Genomic DNA, 18576 nt, shown 5'->3' with positions numbered 1-18576 from the left:
TCATTCCCCTCCCTCCATCTTTCTCTCCATCTCTCTCCTTCCTCCATCTCTCCCTCCCTTCCTCCATCATCCCCTCATCCCACCCCCACCCCCTCGCCCATCGATGCAGTCACCCGATCACTCACTCCTCGCCAGGCCGCTCTCTGGCGCCGCCGCCTGGCTGCAGTCCTCTGCATGTCCAGCATGAGCAGGGACAGACTAGCAGCCCGGGACCTGCCTTCGCGGCCTCTGTAATCCGGAGAGCTGGTGCGGGGCGTGTGGGCGGAGAAGAGAGGCAGAGCTGGTGGGGTCATCAGGGCCCTGTAAATGCCCCACTCTGACAAGCGTTTGGCGGCAGAGGCGGACGCTGTGTCAGCTTTTCAGAGGGGAGGCGCCTCAGGTGGGCTTACTGGCGGAGGTGACAATTCAGAACTGAGCTGTGACCTGAAAGATAAGGCAGAGAGCAGCGGGGCGTCCCAGGCGGGGAGCCCTGCTCACAGGACCGCCATGTTGGACACCTGCCTCCGAGACTCTGGGGCTTTTTCCTGCCTTGATCTCTCCCTATGACTCGTGTGTATGTGTGTGTGTGTGTGTGTGTGTGTGTGTGTGTGTGTGTAGTATACTACAGATTGAATGCAAGACCTTTGCATTGAGCTACATTCTTCTTTATTTTTTAAATTTTGAGACAAGGTTCTTGCTAAGCTGCAAAGTTGCCCAGGCTGGGGTAAAATTGGAGATCCTCCTGTTTCAGCCTCCCAGAGTGCTAGGATTACAGGCATGCACCACCACACCTAGCTCCCATGATCTCTTTTTGTGTCCCTAACCTTTCTTCCCACCACTCCCCATTTTATCTGCCTGCTTCCCGCGATGTCCTCTCTGTCTCCCCCGGGCCCAGGCCTGGGCCGTGCGGGCCCCTCACCGTCCCCTCCTTCGTCCCCTCTGCCCAGGATGAAGGATGGCGTGGAGCTGACACGGGAGGAGTCCTATAAGGCACGGTTCCGCTTCAAGAAGGACGGCAAGCGCCACATCCTCATCTACTCGGAAGTGAGCCTGGAGGACGGGGGCCGCTACCAGGTCATCACCAATGGTGGCCAGTGCGAGGCGGACCTCCACGTGGAAGGTATGGCCCCCAGCTGGGGCTGGGCCTTCCTGCTTCCCTTCCCCACCCGCCAGACCTCAGGGCTGCTGTCACCAGCCCTCTGGCTTGTCCCCTTGCTGTGACCTTCCTGCATCTCACACACATGCCTGCTGGAGCGAGCTCAGTGAACCCTGTAGCCCATTCACAGGACTCTACCCTGTCAGCGTCCAGGATTAGATTCTGGCCCCAGTTATTTCGTTTTGGTTTTCTGAGACAGGGCCTTGCTATGACATTCGGGCTGGCCTGGAACTCACTATGCAGCCCAGGCTGGCCTCCAACTCATAGTGATTCTCCTGCCTCAGCCTCCCCACTGCTTGGATTACAGGCGTGCGCCACCACGCCTACCAGCCAGTTCTGTAAGATGTCACTGCAGGGGAAGCTGAGCAAAGAGCCCACGGCACTCTGTGCACTGTGTGTTGCTAATTCCATAAAAATGAAAAGTAAAGAAAGGAAAAGCAAGCCCAAGGCTTTTGTAACGATCCTATTTCCTTGTGCAGCATTTGAAAAAGGAAAATGTTACATTTACTGATCTGGAAGGATTTGCAAGATACATTGTTAGGTGACAAAACAAAGATGCTGTGTTTTAAAAGGGAAAAAGAGAGAAGGCAGAAAGGAAGAATGGAGGGAGAAAGGAAAGAACAAATACACGGTGGGCTCCGCATCCCGGCCCCAGCCAGCCTTGGTGTGGGCGCCTTGGGGAGACCGATACGGCAGCTGCACGGCTCTCCTCGTCCTTCCCTGCGTGACGCGGTGTAGCGTGATTACCAGAGAGGACCCAGGACAAGGAGGCAGTGGCTGGGTTCTGTGGGGTTTGAGGGGGGCGCTGGTCCTGCCATCCTGAGAGGACAGCTGGGCGCCCATCACCCTTGTGGAAGGGACCCGTGTGGCTGCGGTGGGTGGCTGAGGGGAAGATACTTTTATCTATAGATCTAATTCTTTTATTATCGTGCTTTGAGTTGTGTAAATGCATTGCTTTATTTAGCTGGGTGTGGCGGCACACACGTGTAATCCCAGCACTCAGCAGGCTGAAGCAAGAGGATCACAGCAGAGTTTAAGGCCAGCCTGGGCTGTGTAATCTAACCCTGTTCTCAAAAAAACAAAAACAAACAAACAAAAAACTGGGTATGGTGTCCCATGCCTGTGATCCCAGCACTTGGGAGGCTCAGGCAGGAGAATTGCCCCAACTTCCAGGCCAGCCTGGACTACATAGTGAGACCCTGTCTCAAAATGAAAAAGCACTGCCTTACTTAAAAGGTAAATAATCATTTGAGCTAGGTGTGTTGGTGCAAGCTTATAATCTCAGGATTTGGGAGGCTGAGGCAGGAGGAGCCCTATGAGTTCAAGGCCAGGCTGAATGACAGCGAGACCCTGTCTCAAAAAAAAAAACAAACTAAAACAATAATAATTTGAATGTAAGATCCCAGTCTTCTTCCCAGCCACTTCTGTGGCCCTTGCATTACTGAGCTGAAGCAGAGTCCCCTCTGTGGCTGTGACCCGGGCTCCCTCCCTCTGTACCGGCCTCGGGCGGCTGCTCCCTGCAGGAAGCCTGCTGCATCCCTGTTGTATGGTGCTGGCATGGAACCCAGGGCCTCGCACATGTCAGGCATGTGCTGTACACAAGCTGTACCTCTGCCTGCCTCAGGCCCTTGGCACAAGCTGCCGCCCCCAGGAGACTGTGCATCCCCAGGGTCCCCCCTTACCCCATCCTTTCCTGGCGTTTCCTTGCTCATGCTGGGATGCGACTGCCCAAGGGAGCAGCTGTTTCTGGGTTGTCTGTGTCCACACCTGCATCCCCAGCGTCCGACAGTACTGGGCACACAGAGGGTGCTCACAAGGGCCTGAGGCCCGGCTGGAGAGGTGACAGCCCCATGTCCTTCCTCCCTGCCCAGAGAAACAGCTCGAGGTCCTGCAGGACATCGCGGATCTGACAGTGAAGGCCGCGGAGCAGGCCGTGTTCAAGTGCGAGGTGTCGGATGAGAAGGTGACGGGCAAGTGGTACAAGAACGGGATCGAGGTGCGGCCCAGCAAGAGGATCACCATCTCCCACATTGGCAGGTGAGCCGCAGGCTTGTGTATCAGTCAGTGTGGCTGCGTAACAAATGGACTGGTTCCAGAGAGCAGGGTTGGGGGTTGGCTGAGGCAGGATGGCCTTGCTGGTGCCTCTGTGGCTGGTGAATGGCAGCTCTGTTGCTCATGCCAGGGCTCTGGCAGGACATCCACTGGGACAGCTTAGCTGCCAGCACTCCGTGGTGACATCACATCCTCCACTAAGGGAGTCCTGGCTTTTCCTGTGGCAGCAGCAAGGGCCCCTTGTCACTCCCGCCTTGTTCTATCAGGGAAAGGAAGTCCCAGGCCAGCCCAAAATCAAGGGGTGGGGAACAGATGCCGCCACTAGATGGGACGGAGGGGTCCCCGTAAGGTCACGTGGCAAGGGCAGAGTTCAACCTCCTGCTGGTAGAACGCACGCCTCCGTGGGTTGGTGATCACAGCCCTCCAAAACACCGCTTTCTCCGTTTCCTGTAACACGAGGAGTTCTGTTCTCTGGTGGCGTCTGTCACTGTGACATTTAGTCCTGATGCCCGTCGGGCACGTACCATTTGCCAGGTAAATGCATCGCCATCAGAGAGTTATCATAAGGAAGAAACAGAGGCACAGAGGTTTGACAACTTCCCCAGCACAATGTACACAGCTGGTAAACAGACAGAAATCCAGGCCATAGCTTTCCGGAGCCCCGATAAAAATGATGGGCATTAGCCAGGCGTGGTGGCGCACGCCTATAATCCCAGCACTCAGGAGGCTGAGGCAGAAGCATCGCCACAAGTTCAAGGCCAGCCTGGGCTACACAGTGAGACCTGTCTCAAAAAACAACGAAGTGACAGCCCTGTAGGTGGCACCAAAGAGGGTGTTTCTCGAGTGGGTACTGAGGGATGCGGATGGGGGCACACCTGGCCTGAGCCCTGCCCTCGCCGCTTCAGGATCCACAAGCTGGTGATCGACGACGTCCGCCCCGAGGATGAGGGAGACTACACATTCGTGCCCGACGGCTACGCGCTGTCCCTCTCGGCCAAGCTCAATTTCCTGGGTGAAGACGCCCTCCCGTTGCCCCAGGGACCTTTCCAGGCCCCAGACCCCGCGAGGCCCTCCCCGCATGATCGAGTGTCTCTGAGTATACAGCAGGCTGAGGGCAGGTGGGGGGGAGCTCCGGGCGGAGTCAGCGGAAGATGTCCAGAGTGTTGGATGCTGAGGGGTCCACAAGGGAGCAGGGGGGCTCATGACTTTGAACATCCTAGCACCCCAGTTCCCACGGTGACTGCCAGATGCTCCCCTCTGCCTCTGGGTTGTGAAGGTGGAGGGGGCCTGGCGGTGACCTAACCTCCAGTCTCCTTGGTCTTGCAGAAATCAAGGTGGAGTACGTCCCCAAGCAAGGTGAGCGTGGCCGGTGCCCCGGGAGGTGGGGCCTGGATCCCTGGGTCTGAGGGAGGAGGCTGGGCCTGGACTCCCCCAGGTCTGAGGGCTGGGAACAGGCTCTTGGGGCCAATGCCCTCGGACCCAACTTCTCAGGGCCCCTCTGGTGGGCTGGGAGGCTCCCTGCTGTCCCTAAGCGGGCAGTGCCTCTTCCTTACCTCCAGAACCACCCAAGATCCACTTGGACTGCTCTGGGAAGACCTCCGACAACTCGATCGTGGTCGTGGCCGGCAACAAGCTGAGGCTGGACGTGGCCATCACAGGGGAGCCGCCTCCCGTCGCCACCTGGCTGAAGGGGGATGATGTAGGTTGGGCCTTTCCCCGGCGTCTCTCTCCTGCTTAGCGCTGCTGGGTTACTTTAGGCAGGTTGCTTCCCCTCTCTAAGTCTCAGTGTCATCTTCTGTGAAACAAGGACAAGTATTCCTTCTTCACTGGGTTGTTTCTAAAACTGGAGATTATATTTGTCCATTATTTGATGTGGGTGCTTTATCCGTGAGCACCTACCCAAAAGCTAATTAAATAAATGGACCAACTAACCCTTCCACCCATCTACCCAATGATTCATCCATCCATCCATCCATTCTTCCATCATCAATTAATCATTCAGTCATCGGTCCACCTGCTAATTAATCCATGTGTCTGTTTATCCATCCATTAACCCAGTTATCCATCCGTCCATTTAGAAATCCCTCCACCTACCTGTCCATCCGTCTGTCCATCTATCCACCCACCCATCCATCTAGAAATGCTTCCCCATCATTACGTATCGTCTATCGATCTGTGAGTAAGTTTTACTTTGCCCCAAGGCCTGGGGTTTTCTGTGAGGCCCGGCCCCGGGTCATGACCTATGACCCCTCTTGACTCCTGACACTTATGGCTATGTGCTTAGCCAGATATTCATATATTTATCCATCTGTCTTTGCACCATTCATCCATCCAAGCATCCATCAAACCAACCATTCCCCTATCCATTCATCCATCTCTCTATCGCTCCATTCATCCGTGCATGCATCCATGCGTCCATCCTGGGGGCTAAAGGTATGCAAGAGCATGGTGTCACATGCACAGGGAATGGCCTTACATCTGGGGACTCGCAAAGCAGCGTGGTGCTTTTAATGGTGGACGGTGTTTGGAGGCGAGGAGGGCAGTGGAGAGGAGCGGCGAGGCTGAGGTCAATCGAGAGGCTGTGTGTGCTGAGTGGGGGGTCCGGCGCCCCCTGTGGCCGTACAGAGCCACTGGTGGGCTTGGAGCGGGGCCAGGCGGGGCAGGGGCAGATCTGGGTTTGGACAGCTGGTGCAACCCAGGCCGCCCGGTGGTTGTGTCCAGGTGTTCTCGGTCACCGAGGGCAGAGTCCGCATCGAGCAGCGGGCGGACTGCAGCAGCTTCCTGATCGAGAGTGCGGAGCGGGCGGATGAGGGCCGCTACACCATCAAAGTCACCAACCCCGTGGGCGAGGACGTGGCCTCCATCTTCCTGCGGGTTGTGGGTGAGCAGAGAGGCTTCAGGGGGCTGAGCCGGGGTGGCTCCCTGAGCTCTCGAGGGTGCTCCTGACTCTCCTGGCCCCCAGACGTCCCAGACCCCCCGGAGGCTGTGCGTGTGACCTCGGTTGGAGAGGACTGGGCCATCCTGGTCTGGGAGCCGCCCAAGTACGACGGGGGACAGCCGGTCACAGGTGAGGGCCTGAGAGCCGGGGGCCCTGGGACCGCCATCCGCCCTCCCCGCCCTCGAAAGCTGGGCTCCCATCTTTGAAGCCTTCTGACCCCTGCCCGGGGCTTCTTGCCATGCTTCCTTTTTTATTTTTCATGGTCCTGAGAATTGAACTCAGGACTCCTGTGCTAGGCAAGTGCTTTGTACTGAGCTACCTGCCCAACCCTTTTTATTTTGATACATGGTTTTACTGTGTAGCTCAGGCTGGCCTTGAACTCATGATCTCCTGCCTCAGCCTCCCAAGTGCCGGGATGACAGGCATACGGCACCACACCCAGCTTTGCCATCATTATTTATCCTCTATCGATCTGTGAATAAATTTCACTTTGCCCCTTGGCCTGGGGTTTTCTGTGACCCCTGGCCCTGAGTCATAACCTGTGACCCCTCTTGCCTCCTGACCCTTCCCAACTTGGACTCTCTGACACCCGCTCCCAGCAGTAGCCTTGGGAAGCTCTGTGGCCCTGGACAGCAGCACAGAATTCACAGTCGCAGACCCCTGTGGGTCATGTGGTCCTTTCAATGTGACCGGCACTGTCCCAGCTGGCCTGTGACCCCGTAGCCTCCACGCTCCTCTCTGCTTGGGTGCCCAGGGTACCTCTTGGAGCGGAAGAAGAAGGGTTCTCAGCGCTGGATGAAGCTGAACTTCGAGGTCTTCACGGAGTTGACCTACGAGTCCACCAAGATGATCGAGGGCGTCCTCTACGAGATGCGGGTCTTTGCGGTCAACGCCATTGGCGTCTCCCAGCCCAGCATAAACTCCAAGCCCTTCATGCCCATCGGTAATGCCCTGGCCCTCTCCCTGTGCCCTGCTCTGCCTGTCACTGGCCTCTGGCCTGTAGGCTGACACGACCCGTCCTGGGCAACTGTCCTCTCGTGGTGTCTGGTCATCTCAGTGACACTGGCTCGCTGACTTCCGGCCCCGTCCCGGTCAGGGTCCTGTCTCTGAGCCTTGCCCGTGCCTGCTGGCCCCTGGCCCCTGCTGACTCTCTCATCCTTGGATCCCTGCAGCACCCACAAGCGCACCCCAGCACCTGATAGTGGAGGACGTGACGGACACCACCACCACGCTCAAGTGGCGGCCGCCGGACAGGATCGGGGCGGGCGGCATCGATGGCTACCTGGTGGAGTACTGCCTGGAAGGCTGTGAGTGCCACCCCGCCCCGTCATCTGCGAGCCAGGGTGGCCAGAGAGAGCCCAGCAGGGCTGCCTTTGCCCTCTGTGCTGGCGTCGCTGGCTCAGGCCCGACCCCTAAGGACCAGCCCCTCCCCCTCCCTCCCTCCGCCCTCCCTCCGCCCTCCTGACCACTTACCTGCTGCCTGCGCGCCTCCATCTTTTTGTCCGCCCACCCATCCGGCCGGCCAGCCTCTCCTCCGTCCGTCTGACCAGCCTGTTCCTCAGCAGCCAGCCGAGCTCCTTCCCTACTGTTCTCATTCCCTCCTTTCATTCCTCTCTCCCTCTTTCCCCTGCCTTCCTCTCCCCCTTTCCTCCTCTCTTCCCTCCCTTTCTGCTTCCTGCTCGGTCATCCATCTTTTTTTTTTTCTTTCTTTTATTGTACTGGGTATTGAGCCCAGAACCTTGGCATTTAGATATATCTCCAGTCATTTATTTATAGGGTCTCACTAAATTACTAAATTGCCCAGCCTGGGCCCAAACGTGTGATCTTCCTGCCTCAGCCCCCCAGAGTGCTGGGATGACAGGTGTGCGTCATCATACCCAGCTATCCACCTATCCTTCTGTCCATCTGAAAAGCTTTTGGATAATCCAGTTATCCATCCACCCACTTATCCATCCATCCATCTGTCCATCCATCCATCCATCCATCCACACATCCATCCACCCACCCACCCTTCCACCCATCTATCTATCCATCCACCCACCCATCCATCCACCTATCCATGCATTCATCTACCTATCCATCCATCCATCCATCCATCCATCCATCCATCCATCCACCCACCCACCTACCCATCCATCCATCCATCCATCCATCCATCCATCCATCCATCCAAACATCCATCCATCCATCCATCCATCCATCCACCCACCCATCCATCCACCTATCCATGCATTCATCTACCTATCCATCCATCCATCCATCCATCCATCCATCCATCCATCCATCCATCCATCTATCCATCCATCCACCCATCCACCCATCCACCCATCCATCCAGGAACAATTTTCCCCTATGTATCTTTTCACCACCTTCCCTTATTTCCTTCCTGCCTCTGTCCCTCTCTTCCTTAAACCCATAGGCCCATTCAATCACCTGTATAACTACTGTCTCCCCACCTGCCCTCTGCCACCCACGTCTCCATACCTCCCCTGTCCTCTACCAAACACACACCTATTGGGTGTGCAGCACCAGCCCAGAGCCCCGGCAGCGATATCTCAACACCACATTCCAGGCCTGACAGCCAGCCAACCAGGGTCCCCATCCTGCCGCACACTGTGAGAGGTGGGACGCTGGCCACGTTCCGGAGCCACCGTACCATCATCGTGGCTGGAGAAGGCCTTGCCTACCTCGACAGGACACCGTGGCCCTGTACTGGGCGATGCGTGGAGATGATGTTGCCTGACCTGCTGTCAGCTTCCTCCCTCTTCCCACGGTCTCCACCCGTTCTGACCCAGGCTGCCCCCACCCTGTGCCAGAACCAGGCTTGCCCGGTTCACCCCCAGCTGCTCACCAACCCACAGGCATAAACCCAAGTCAGAAGGGCAGGAAACAGGAGGCAGGGAATCAGATGATTCTCGATTCTTGTTGCCACCCCTGCCCCCCACAGCGGCACCTGGGGTGTTTGCTCCCCTGCCTCCTCCCACTCTGCAGAGGACAGAGCTACTCCCTGGCCCTCCCAGCCATGCCTGGCAGCGTGCAGAGCTTGGGTGTGCTCTGGACTCAGAAGGCCCTGGGTACTGCATCAGAGCTGTGTGACCTTGGGGTGCTCTTGAGCCCTTCTGGGCCTCAGTTTCCACCACCCTAAAATGGGATAATGTCGGGTTGAGGCAAGAATGAATGCGTTAACACGGGTTGGCCTCAGAACCCGATCGTAGACTGCTTGACGAGCAGAGGCTGCTGCTGGGTACTTGGTCCTCACTGCTGGTGGGCTCTGGGGTGCGGGCTCAGAGGGAGGCTCCGAGGCCCAGGAGTCTCCTCTCTCTAGCCGAGGAGTGGATCTCTGCTAACAAGGAGCCGGTGGAGCGCTGCGGCTTCACGGTCAAGGATCTCCCCACGGGCGCCAAGATCCTCTTCCGGGTCGTCGGGGTCAACATCGCGGGCCGCAGCGAGCCGGCCACACTGGTGCAGCCGGTCACCATCCGGGAGATCGTGGGTGAGTGCCCTCGCCCGGCCTCCTCATGCCCGTCCGTGTGGTGCCCCAGCCCGGCGCTGAGCCCGGTGTCTGTGCCGCAGAGCAACCCAAGATCCGCCTGCCCCGCCACCTGCGCCAGACCTACATCCGCAAAGTGGGGGAGCATATCAACCTGGTCATCCCCTTCCAGGTACGGGCGGGCCCGGGCGGAGGCAGGGCCGGGTCTGCTGCGCACAGCCTGTGACCTCGCCGCCCCTCCCGCCAGGGCAAGCCACGGCCCCAGGTGGTGTGGACGAAGGGCGGGACCCCCGTGGACACCTCCCGCGTGCACGTGCGCACCAGCGACTTCGACACCGTCTTCTTCGTGCGCCAGGCGGCCCGCTCCGACTCCGGGGAGTACGAGCTGACCGTGCAGATCGAAAACATGAAGGACACGGCCACCGTCCGCATCCGCGTCGTGGGTGCGCAGACTGGCAGGGGCGGGCGGGGCCAGGGACCGGAGGGCGTGGTCAGGGCCTAAGGGGCGGAGTCCCAGTGGGCGTGGCCTGGGGGTTGGTGAAGGCTGGGGGCGGGGTCAGGGGCTGAGGGGGCGGGGTCTCTGGCAGGTCTAGGAGTGGGCGGGGCAGAAGGCCAGAAGTTTAGGGTGCGGGAAGTCTGTAAGGTGGGAATGGGGCAACAAGGTGAGGAACTGGAGGACCCAGGGCGTGGGCCTGAGGTGTCAGAGTCTGGAGTGCGGTGAGGAGGGGACGGCAGGGACTCCGGGCTGGCATGCGACAGCCCCTGTCCTTCCAGAAAAGGCAGGGCCCGCGGAGAACGTGATGGTGAAGGAGGTGTGGGGCACCAACGCGCTGGTGGAGTGGCAGCCTCCCAAAGACGACGGGAACAGTGAGGTCACAGGGTATTTCGTCCAGAAAGCTGACAAGAAGACCATGGTGAGGGGCCGGGGCCCATGGGTGTGGGGGGTTGCTGGCGAGCCCGCTTCACAGTGTGTAGCCTGGGGTGAGGGCGCTGAGTTCAATCCTCATTATCACACAAAAAAGGATACCCTGTCCCCATCAGCAGTCTCCCTTCCACCCCAACCCAGTCCCCAGAAACCCCCACTTTGCTTTCTCTCTGTGTGGATTTGCTGACTCTGGACGTTTCCATAAACAGAAGCAGAGAGTATGTGACATGTGTGTCTAGCTTGCGTGCTAGCTTCCACCCTTTTCAGGGCTGAGTAATATTCTTTTGCACTGCTAACCTACATTTTGTTCATCCACCCATCCCTTGGTGAATATTTGGGTGGTCCCTCCCTGTTGGAAACTGTAACTGCTGCTGCCATGAATGACAGGTTGCTGCATCAACCTGCGTGTGGTCCCCCTGGTGTCCTGTCCCCACACTAGGAATGGTTCAACGTCTATGAACACAACCGGCACACCAGCTGTACCGTGTCAGACCTCATCGTGGGCAACGAGTACTACTTCCGTGTGTTCAGCGAGAACATCTGCGGTCTCAGCGACCTGCCTGGGGTTTCCAAGAACACAGCTCGCATCCTTAAAAAAGGTGCTGCCCCGCCCCAGGGCCTGTCCCTTCGATGGTTCTACTATGGGTGGAGCCAATCTGGACTCTGAGCCTCACCTCTGCCCTGGACTCGGATTGCTGGCATCTGGGGATGGGGCAGAGGCGGTGGGGTCTCTTGGCTGGCTGGGTCAGGGACAGCCTTCAGTCAGTCACCTGATGGGTGTGCCCTCCGCACCAGGAATCACCCTCAAACAGCCTGAGTACAAGGAGCATGACTTCAGGATGGCTCCCAAGTTCCTGACGCCCCTCATTGACCGGGTGGTTGTGGCCGGCTACGCCGCAGCTCTCAACTGCGCTGTCAGAGGCAACCCAAAGGTGACAGGGTGGTGGCCATAGGAGTGGCACGTGTGGGACCCAGGGAGAATGGGCACGACAGCCCAAGCCCAGCACACTGCCACTTCCTCCCGGCATCCTCCGGTTTCATGGGATTTGCTCACATTACCCCACTTCCTGTCTCGATCCTTGGCCTGAGCCCAGGGCTCAGACAATGACACCCTGTCTTCCTGCCAGGCAGCGGTTCCTCTTGGCAGCCTGAGCTCAGAGGGGAGGTCATTCAGTCTCTCTTGTTCTGTGCAAGGACAAACAGCAGTGCCTGGAGAACAGAAATGGCATTGGCTGGGGGATCTGGACTGTAGGGGTCCCCAGGCTCACCCCCTACCCATTTCCAGGCCACCACTTGGAAATATGAACCCTTCAACCTTGAACAGGGAGACCCTGTAGACCAGGAGTTGGTAAACTATAGCTCTGGGCCAAATCTGCCTGCCACCTGGTCCTCTCAATAAAGTTTTATTGGCACACAGGCCACATAGAAATAGTTTACATGTTACCATGGTCTCTGCACTACAGCAACAGAGCTGACTCATTGCAGCAGAGACCTTGGGGCCTGAAATCCTTGAACTGCGTGTGACCTGGCCTTCGTAGGGAGCACGTGCCGGCTTCTGCACCGGACTGCGTGTTTTTAGCTCCCTTCATGCACATCAGTTCTCCATCTCCATGACCGTCCACTCCCGGACTCCACTGCCCATTTCCCGGCTCGTTTATTCACCTACCAGCCCACCCACGTCCACAGTTCTTTCACTTCCTCCATATAGTTAATTGCATCATTCACTCACTCACTCCATTCATTCTTCAAGCATTTTCAGAGATTTTCTGTGTGCTGGGAAAAAAGGACCAGAAGTTCCTGCATATTGGGGGGTGGGGCGGGGGCTGGCCTTGGTACAAAGTCACACAGTGAACATAAAGGTATAAGGACAGTATTGTGCCAGGAAATGCAGCCTTTCCTGTCCCGGTCTAGGGGCCGTGAGCGGACAGGTGAGGGGCAGGCAGGCACTAGGGAAGGGCAGGAAGGGGGCACTGGGACAGGGGAGTAAGTACCAAGGTCCTGAGGCAGGAGCCCCCTGCCCTGGCCCCCGCACCCCTGAGCCACCCTTCCCGCTCTCTGTCCCCCTCCAGCCGAAGGTGGTGTGGATGAAGAACAAGATGGAGATCGGTGAAGACCCCAAGTTCCTGATGACCAACCACCAGGGGGTCCTCACGCTCAACATCCGCCGGCCCTCGCCTTTTGACGCGGGCAACTACTCCTGCCGGGCTGTCAACGAGCTAGGGGAGGCTCTGGCCGAGTGCAGGCTGGACGTGCGAGGTGAGGGCCGGGCCCGGGCCCGGGGAAGGGGGCAGGGTCCCGGGTGGAATGGTCCTGGAGCAGTGTGGGCCCCGGGGACAGGAACTTGGCAGCCACGCCCTGGGAGGCTCCCTGGGTTGGCAGAGGGATAAAAGTGGAGCCCAGGATCCTGGGAGCCCAGGACACGCCTCCTCCTGCATCGTCAGCTGCAGCTCTGACACCACCACCCCCACCGCCATTTTCTTCTGGGACAGGGTCTCATTATGTATTCCAGGATGGTCTTAAACTCTCTACGTAGTCTAGACTGTCAGATTGTAGTCCAGATTGTCAAACTGACAGTTCTCCTGCCTCAGCCTCCCAAGTACTAGGATTATAGGCGTGCGCCAACACACCTGGTCTCTGGCCCTCACCTTGGCCCCTGGATCCCTTTCCTCCAGAACCCTCTTTCGGGCCTCCTCCTCAGCCTCCCTGCCTCCATCCTCGCTCTCCTGCCTGTCCCCTACAGTCCTAGACAGGGGTGTCTGGTCCACAGTGAGTCCGGAGCCCCCTCATCACAGCCCTCCTGGGCTCCTCAGCACCCCTGGATCCCCAGCCGGGACCTCACAGCCACGACATCCACATGGATGTCCGGTCCCTACTTGATTGTGACCTCTGGTCCACTCAGATTTCCCTGGCCCTGGTGACACCCCGGCAGTCAGAAGTGACTGCAGACCTTAGCAGGGGTTCAGATGGGACACGCTCCAAGTCCAAGTCACCGTTACTCTAGGTCACCGTGCTTCCTGGCTGCCCCAGTGTCTAATAATCTGTTGATCCCTACTCACTCCCTGAATCTGCTCAAAGCATCCACACCATGGGACCAGGGACTACTTGGAGCCAGCAGCTGGTCACAGGAGTTTTGAGCAGAAAATGACAGTGATCAAACCAGGTGACTTAGTGAGGCCCTCCCTGTCTCAAAAAATAAGCCAGGTGTGGTGGTGCATGCTGTAATCCCAGCACCCAGGAGGCTGAGGCAGGAGGATTGCTTCAAGTTTGAGGCTGGCCTGGGCTACACAGTGAGTTCAAGGCCAGCTTGAACGACATAGTGAGACACTGTCTCAAAAAACCAAAGGTGGGGATGACAGTGGTCGTGGCCGCTAATGGTTAGGGAGAGGAGCTGCAGGGAGATGTACTGTCATGTGTCCCTGCTGGTCACAGGGACTCAGCAGGCAGAGAGGCCTGGGTAGCTCAGGGAGCCACAGCCCACCTCACCTACTCATTTCTCCCCCCGTAGTGCCACAGTGAAACAGCTCCCAGCTGCCAAGATGACTGGGCCCCGACTGCAACCCCAGAGAGCTCCGGACTGTGCCTTTCTCCAGCTGTTGCTGATAACAAAGCAGTGCTGCTTAGACTACTGTGTGTGTGGTTTCCTCGCCTCTGTCGCTCCCCTCCCCCTCACCCGGGCTGGTCACCCTGGGGTGGGTGAGGGGCAGCCGGGCAGGGCAGCCACCACCACTAGGCGGCCGCAACAAAAGAGGCCACACTGGGGCCACCATCTTGAACAGCGAGTTTAGTGGGGGCAACCATATTGTCGTGACAACCGCAGAGCTTCAAAGGGGAGCCCCAGGTCCTGCTGCCAAGGTGGGAGAAAGGGACGGGCTGGTGGTGACTGAAATCTACAGTGAGTCAGAGATGCACCCCAGGGCGGACTGGGAAGGCTGCGTGCCGTGGGGACGCTGGGGACGCCGGGCACCAGGTCACCTGGCTGCGTGGGGACCCGGCCGCTGCTGACTGACCGAAGACCCGCCAAGGCAGCCTCTGCCTCGGTAAACGGGCGCTGCTGGCAGAAGTGCCTTCGAGCTGGCTGTGTTCGTAAGCGGCGATCTTTATTAGTGTTAATAATCCGTCTGTGTGGCCCTGGTCCTTAGAGACAGCATCAGAGTCCCCAGAGCTCGGAGGTCTGTGGGTCCAGTCTGGCTTCCCTGTCTTGAAGCTGGGAGGGGGACAGTGTCTCAGGCCCGCCGCAGAGGGGTCCTGGTGGGGAGGGCTGGTCTCCAGCTGCCGCAAGGCAGGGGCCTGGGGTCTCCAGAGGAAGAAGCCCCCGGGTTCTAGCACCCCATCTTCCAGAGCACCCCTACCTCACCTCCCCAGCCTTTCAGGGAACCAGGCACACAGCCTGGCCTCCTCCCGCAGACCTGGGTTGCCCCCCCCCCCCCGCTCCTGGCCTCCCCTGCCCCGTTCACCCCTCCCCTCACCTGGTCCCGCCAGTCCCACTCCCGGTCCTCCTGGTCCCCGCCTGTCTCCTCGTCCTCGTCCCCCCACTCCTGCGTGAAGGGCACGGCTCCCTGGCCGGCTTGGAAGTGCAGGTGGTACAGCAGCCGCACCCACTTGCCGAACTCGAGGTCCCGGGTCTCAGCAGGCCCCTGCAGCTGCAGGTAGAAGGCGCGGCCGGTGCAGAACTTGACCTTGAGCTGCTGGCGGCTTTCGTCGTGGATGTAGAGCTGGACGAACTGCAGGGGGAACAGCCTGGGCGGCGGGAGGGGCGGCCTCAGGTCGGAGGTCCCCACCTCGCCACCCTGTGCTCTGCCCTTTCTGCTTTTGTGGCCTCTTGAATTTAAGTCCAGCCTCACCTTCCAGCCACCGACCAGCCTCGTCCTCCAACTACTAACTCCACTGCCATCCCCAGGCGCGACCCGCTTCATTTTCCGCTGGGCAGCCCTACCGTCTGTGCCCCACGGGGCCGCCAGAGGGCGCCGGCGAACACTTCGCTGGGCTCCCTCGCTGGGCTCCCGCACAAAGGCAAAGCCATCTCCTTTGCATCTTTCTCAAGCGGCGCCTTCTCAGATCTCCCCTGGCCTATTCATTTCTTGAAGCACTGAGCTGTTTTCTCAGCCCCACCCCACCCCTTTTAAAAAATTTTGAGATAGAGTCTCACTAAGTTACCAAGTTGCTCAGCCGGGCTTCCCCGTCTACTGTGTCCTCGCGGGTCTCAGCCCAGCTGGCAGGCTATCCCTTCTCCCCTGCTTTCCCAGAAGGCGAGCTCGCTGAGGGCGGGGTAGGTCCAGGGCTGCTTCCCTAGTGGCCCGTGCTGACACCAGCGGGCGCTCCACGGATGCCAATGGCGTAATTGAATAAGCGAATCGCTTAGGCCCCCAGCTGGTCCAAGGTCCAACAAGACAGAAGAGGAGTCAAGAGAGGGCGGGGAACTTGGCCCAGGCCACACAGCTGGCACTGAGACCAACTCCTGTGTCCTTACCCACAGCAGCGGCGGTCACCTGACTGCTCTGAGGCCTAGGAACAGGACCTCTGGGAAGGACTCGGCTGACCTCACACGGGAGCACAGCCCTATACACACGGAGGTCTCTGCCACGCTGGCCGTGACCCTAAGTCCCTGGACAGCACCCCCGTGCCCAATGCGCAGCTCGATTTTGTTTCCTAAAAGGAAGAGTAGCAGCTGTCACTGACAGTGCTTGCTGTCCCAGCTGCTCCCAGACACTTTATATTTATAAACCCTGCATTTACCCCCGACGGGGGTAGGTGGCGCGCCTCCTGCCCCACCCCCACCCCGTTTCCAGGAAATTGAGGCACAGAGAGGGAGCCTAGTCAAAGGCAGACTGCTCGAGGGCATCCCTACCACATGGAACACGGGTCTGCCGAGGGTGAATGTCAGGGGGCCTGGTGGCCCTGCCGCCCACAGGAAGTGGCGCTGGCTGGTGCTGCTGAGGGGTGCGGTGAAAAGGAGGTGTGGATGTCCTCCACTGCTGTCGAAAAGGACGGGTGGCGCCTAGGTGCGTCTGTCCTCACCGCCCAGGCTTTGCTCAGGGACGCTCGTGGGTAGACAGGACGGGGTTGGGCAGCGCATGTGTCTGGAGGCCCTGTGTGCCGGGCAAGCGCCAAGATTTTTCTTCCGCGGTCTACTCATTTGGGGAGGGGTTTAGGGTGGTGAAGGAGAGTACTAGAGGTCAAGGTCACCCCTCGGCATGCTGTCAGTGCGCCCCCAACTGCAGTGATGGGTGGGGGGGTGAGAGCCTCCAGGAGGGACACGTCAGCACTGAAAGGTTTACAACATGTCAAAAATATTTCAGTGCATCTTACTGGTGTTGGAAAATTGCTTTGTGGGATTTCTCAACAAGGCAAGGGGAGGAACAAAGGTTGTGAAGCTCGGGACCTCCCTTCCTTCTTCTCTCTCCCTCACTGTCATTAACTGAGATTTGGTCAGAAAAGTGCAGGCTCCTGGCAGAACACATGTGTCCCCATGGAAAGCTGTAAATGTCCCTGTGCTTGCAGCTGGAGTTGCGGGCAGAAGCCCAGGACGTGTCAGCTTTGTGCTTCAGAGTGTTTCCTTTCCCATTATTTGTGTCGCTTTTCCAGTGAGAGCATATAATTCTGGGAAAATTTTGCTCACAAGGAGCCCAAGGTTCTAAGCTCAGTGCACGCCGGCCCGCTGAGGGGCCCTGGGTAACTGGCTCCCCTCTCTGAGCCTCGCTTTCTCTCTCTGGAGGATGGGGCAAAAGAGCCCAACGACGACACAAGAATACAAGGTGAGAGATGAGATTGTGGGGGCGCTCCACAGTCACTGTCCCGACCCCAGCAGGGTAGCACTGAGGACAGTCTTCCCCCAGTGTCATGCAGGCCCTGATTTCTGGCTCCCGTAGACCGCCCTGTCCTCCTACTCCTGGGCAGACAGCAGCTCAGTGAGGGCTGGCAGCAGCTAGCACTCCCGGGCCCGGGGGGCCGTGTGTGAGGGGGTGCTGCAGGGGGCTCGGGTGCCAGAGCCGAGGAAGGAGGTCTTGCAGGAGGGACAGTCACCCGAGAAGCTGCAGACATCCATTCTCCTTGGTAGGGCCAGCCAGCAGCAACAGGTCTGGGAGTTCCAGGGCTGGACTAGAGGCTGCCACTCCCATGGTGACCTTATTGGCAACTTCTCCAAACCGGGTCACCTGGGGCCAGAGGTCAGAGGTCAGGGGCCAGACAGATGGGGGCGGAATTGGACAGGGATCAGAGGTCAGGAATCTTGTAGGGTAAAGACAGTCACGCACAGGGGAGTTAAGAATCAGGTTGGGAGCACGCTGCTGTGGGATGACAGGAAAAGAATCCGAGGGTGGGAAATCAGAGGAACTGTTGCAAAGATCTGAGGCCAGGTTTCATACACGAGCTAACAGGCTGGGGATATGGGGGCTTGAGATCACTAGGAGATGAGGTCAGCACCTCCACGAGATGGGTTATGCGGGAACGTCCAGGGCAGGGAGAGGGTGAAGGTCGGGCCCAGGCTCTGGGGCCGAGGTCCCCGGGGATTCCCCACCTGCACGAAGTTGCTCTCAAAAACGGTGAAGTTGCGTAGCTGGTCGAACTCGCCGCTCAGGAGGTGGCGCTGGAGCCATCCGGGGCCTTCTAGGGCACAGGCTAGAACCAGAGAGCATCCTAGATGGACGAAGTGCGGGACCCACCCAGTCCCGGGAGGCGAGACCCGTTCCCCCAACAGGTTGGGCCGGGGCGGCAAAGGGCGGGCAAAGGGTATCAGCTGTCTCCATTGCGGCCCTACACCCGCCTTGGTAGCCTCACTGGTTCCTGGCCTGGGTCCGCCTCTCACCTGCCAGCCCACTTGATCCCATCTCACGCACTGCACGGAGGGCTGACTTAGGCCCGTGCCTCCCATCGCCGCAACGCCCCGCCCTTTGGTGGGCACGGAGGGAGGAGCACCAGGGGAAAAAAAGGGCGGGAACCATGGTAAGGTGACATCATAACGAGGCGGGCCAGGTTTTGATGACATCACAGAGGACGCTGTGGTGGTGACGTCACCGGAAGGACGGGCTGGGGGAATCTGG

General features: G+C 58.8%; 2 protein-coding genes across 5 annotated transcripts in view; one reads left to right on the top strand and one right to left on the bottom strand.

The window, feature by feature from the left end:
- The window catches only part of Mybpc2 (myosin binding protein C, fast type), a 22160-nt gene extending 7994 nt beyond the window's left edge, over positions 1 to 14166 (top strand). For all 3 annotated transcript variants that reach the window (XM_013509020.1, XM_005412782.2, XM_005412781.2), the window contains 17 exons: positions 927 to 1099; positions 3007 to 3172; positions 4093 to 4199; positions 4514 to 4543; positions 4747 to 4886; positions 5909 to 6068; positions 6150 to 6254; positions 6880 to 7068; positions 7298 to 7432; positions 9451 to 9618; positions 9699 to 9787; positions 9863 to 10058; positions 10390 to 10529; positions 10980 to 11139; positions 11336 to 11472; positions 12610 to 12796; positions 14046 to 14166. In XM_013509020.1, the coding sequence (XP_013364474.1) occupies positions 927 to 1099; positions 3007 to 3172; positions 4093 to 4199; positions 4514 to 4543; positions 4747 to 4886; positions 5909 to 6068; positions 6150 to 6254; positions 6880 to 7068; positions 7298 to 7432; positions 9451 to 9618; positions 9699 to 9787; positions 9863 to 10058; positions 10390 to 10529; positions 10980 to 11139; positions 11336 to 11472; positions 12610 to 12796; positions 14046 to 14056 (2293 nt within the window). In that variant the 3' untranslated portion in view covers positions 14057 to 14166. The remainder of the gene's footprint in view (positions 1 to 926; positions 1100 to 3006; positions 3173 to 4092; positions 4200 to 4513; positions 4544 to 4746; positions 4887 to 5908; positions 6069 to 6149; positions 6255 to 6879; positions 7069 to 7297; positions 7433 to 9450; positions 9619 to 9698; positions 9788 to 9862; positions 10059 to 10389; positions 10530 to 10979; positions 11140 to 11335; positions 11473 to 12609; positions 12797 to 14045) is intronic.
- Positions 11480 to 18573, bottom strand: Fam71e1 (family with sequence similarity 71, member E1). Of its 2 annotated transcripts, none has more exons than XM_013509022.1 (5): positions 18342 to 18573; positions 18054 to 18154; positions 17561 to 17691; positions 15007 to 15277; positions 11480 to 11749 (listed from the first exon to the last, which is right to left on the bottom strand). In XM_013509022.1, the coding sequence occupies exons 1-5, from the start codon at positions 18475 to 18477 to the stop codon at positions 11711 to 11713; spliced, it is 678 nt and encodes a 225-aa protein (XP_013364476.1). In that variant the 5' UTR covers positions 18478 to 18573; the 3' UTR covers positions 11480 to 11710. The 2 variants fall into 2 exon arrangements, with proteins under 2 accessions (XP_013364476.1, XP_013364475.1); XM_013509021.1 differs by lacking the exon at positions 11480 to 11749 and adding an exon at positions 14302 to 14744.
- Positions 18574 to 18576: the final 3 nt, after the last annotated feature.

The sequence above is a fragment of the Chinchilla lanigera genome, unplaced genomic scaffold, assembly GCF_000276665.1.
Source record: "Chinchilla lanigera isolate Chin_1 unplaced genomic scaffold, ChiLan1.0 scaffold00158, whole genome shotgun sequence".
NCBI classification, from domain to species: domain Eukaryota; kingdom Metazoa; phylum Chordata; class Mammalia; order Rodentia; family Chinchillidae; genus Chinchilla; species Chinchilla lanigera.
The sequence above is the reverse complement of the archived record's forward strand: the minus strand, read 5'-3'. Positions and strand labels throughout refer to the sequence as shown.

Bases quoted from the DNA above. Each gene is read 5' to 3' on its own strand.
- Fam71e1 (XM_013509021.1), bottom strand. From the start codon at position 18,477: ATGGTTCCCGCCCTTTTTTTCCCCTGGTGCTCCTCCCTCCGTGCCCAC. The intron at 17,692-18,053 runs GTGGGGAATCCC...CTCTGGCCCCAG, and splicing joins TTGAGAGCAACTTCGTGCAG to GTGACCCGGTTTGGAGAAGT. The intron at 15,278-17,560 runs GTGACTGTCCCT...CCCGCCGCCCAG, and splicing joins GGATGTCTGCAGCTTCTCGG to GCTGTTCCCCCTGCAGTTCG.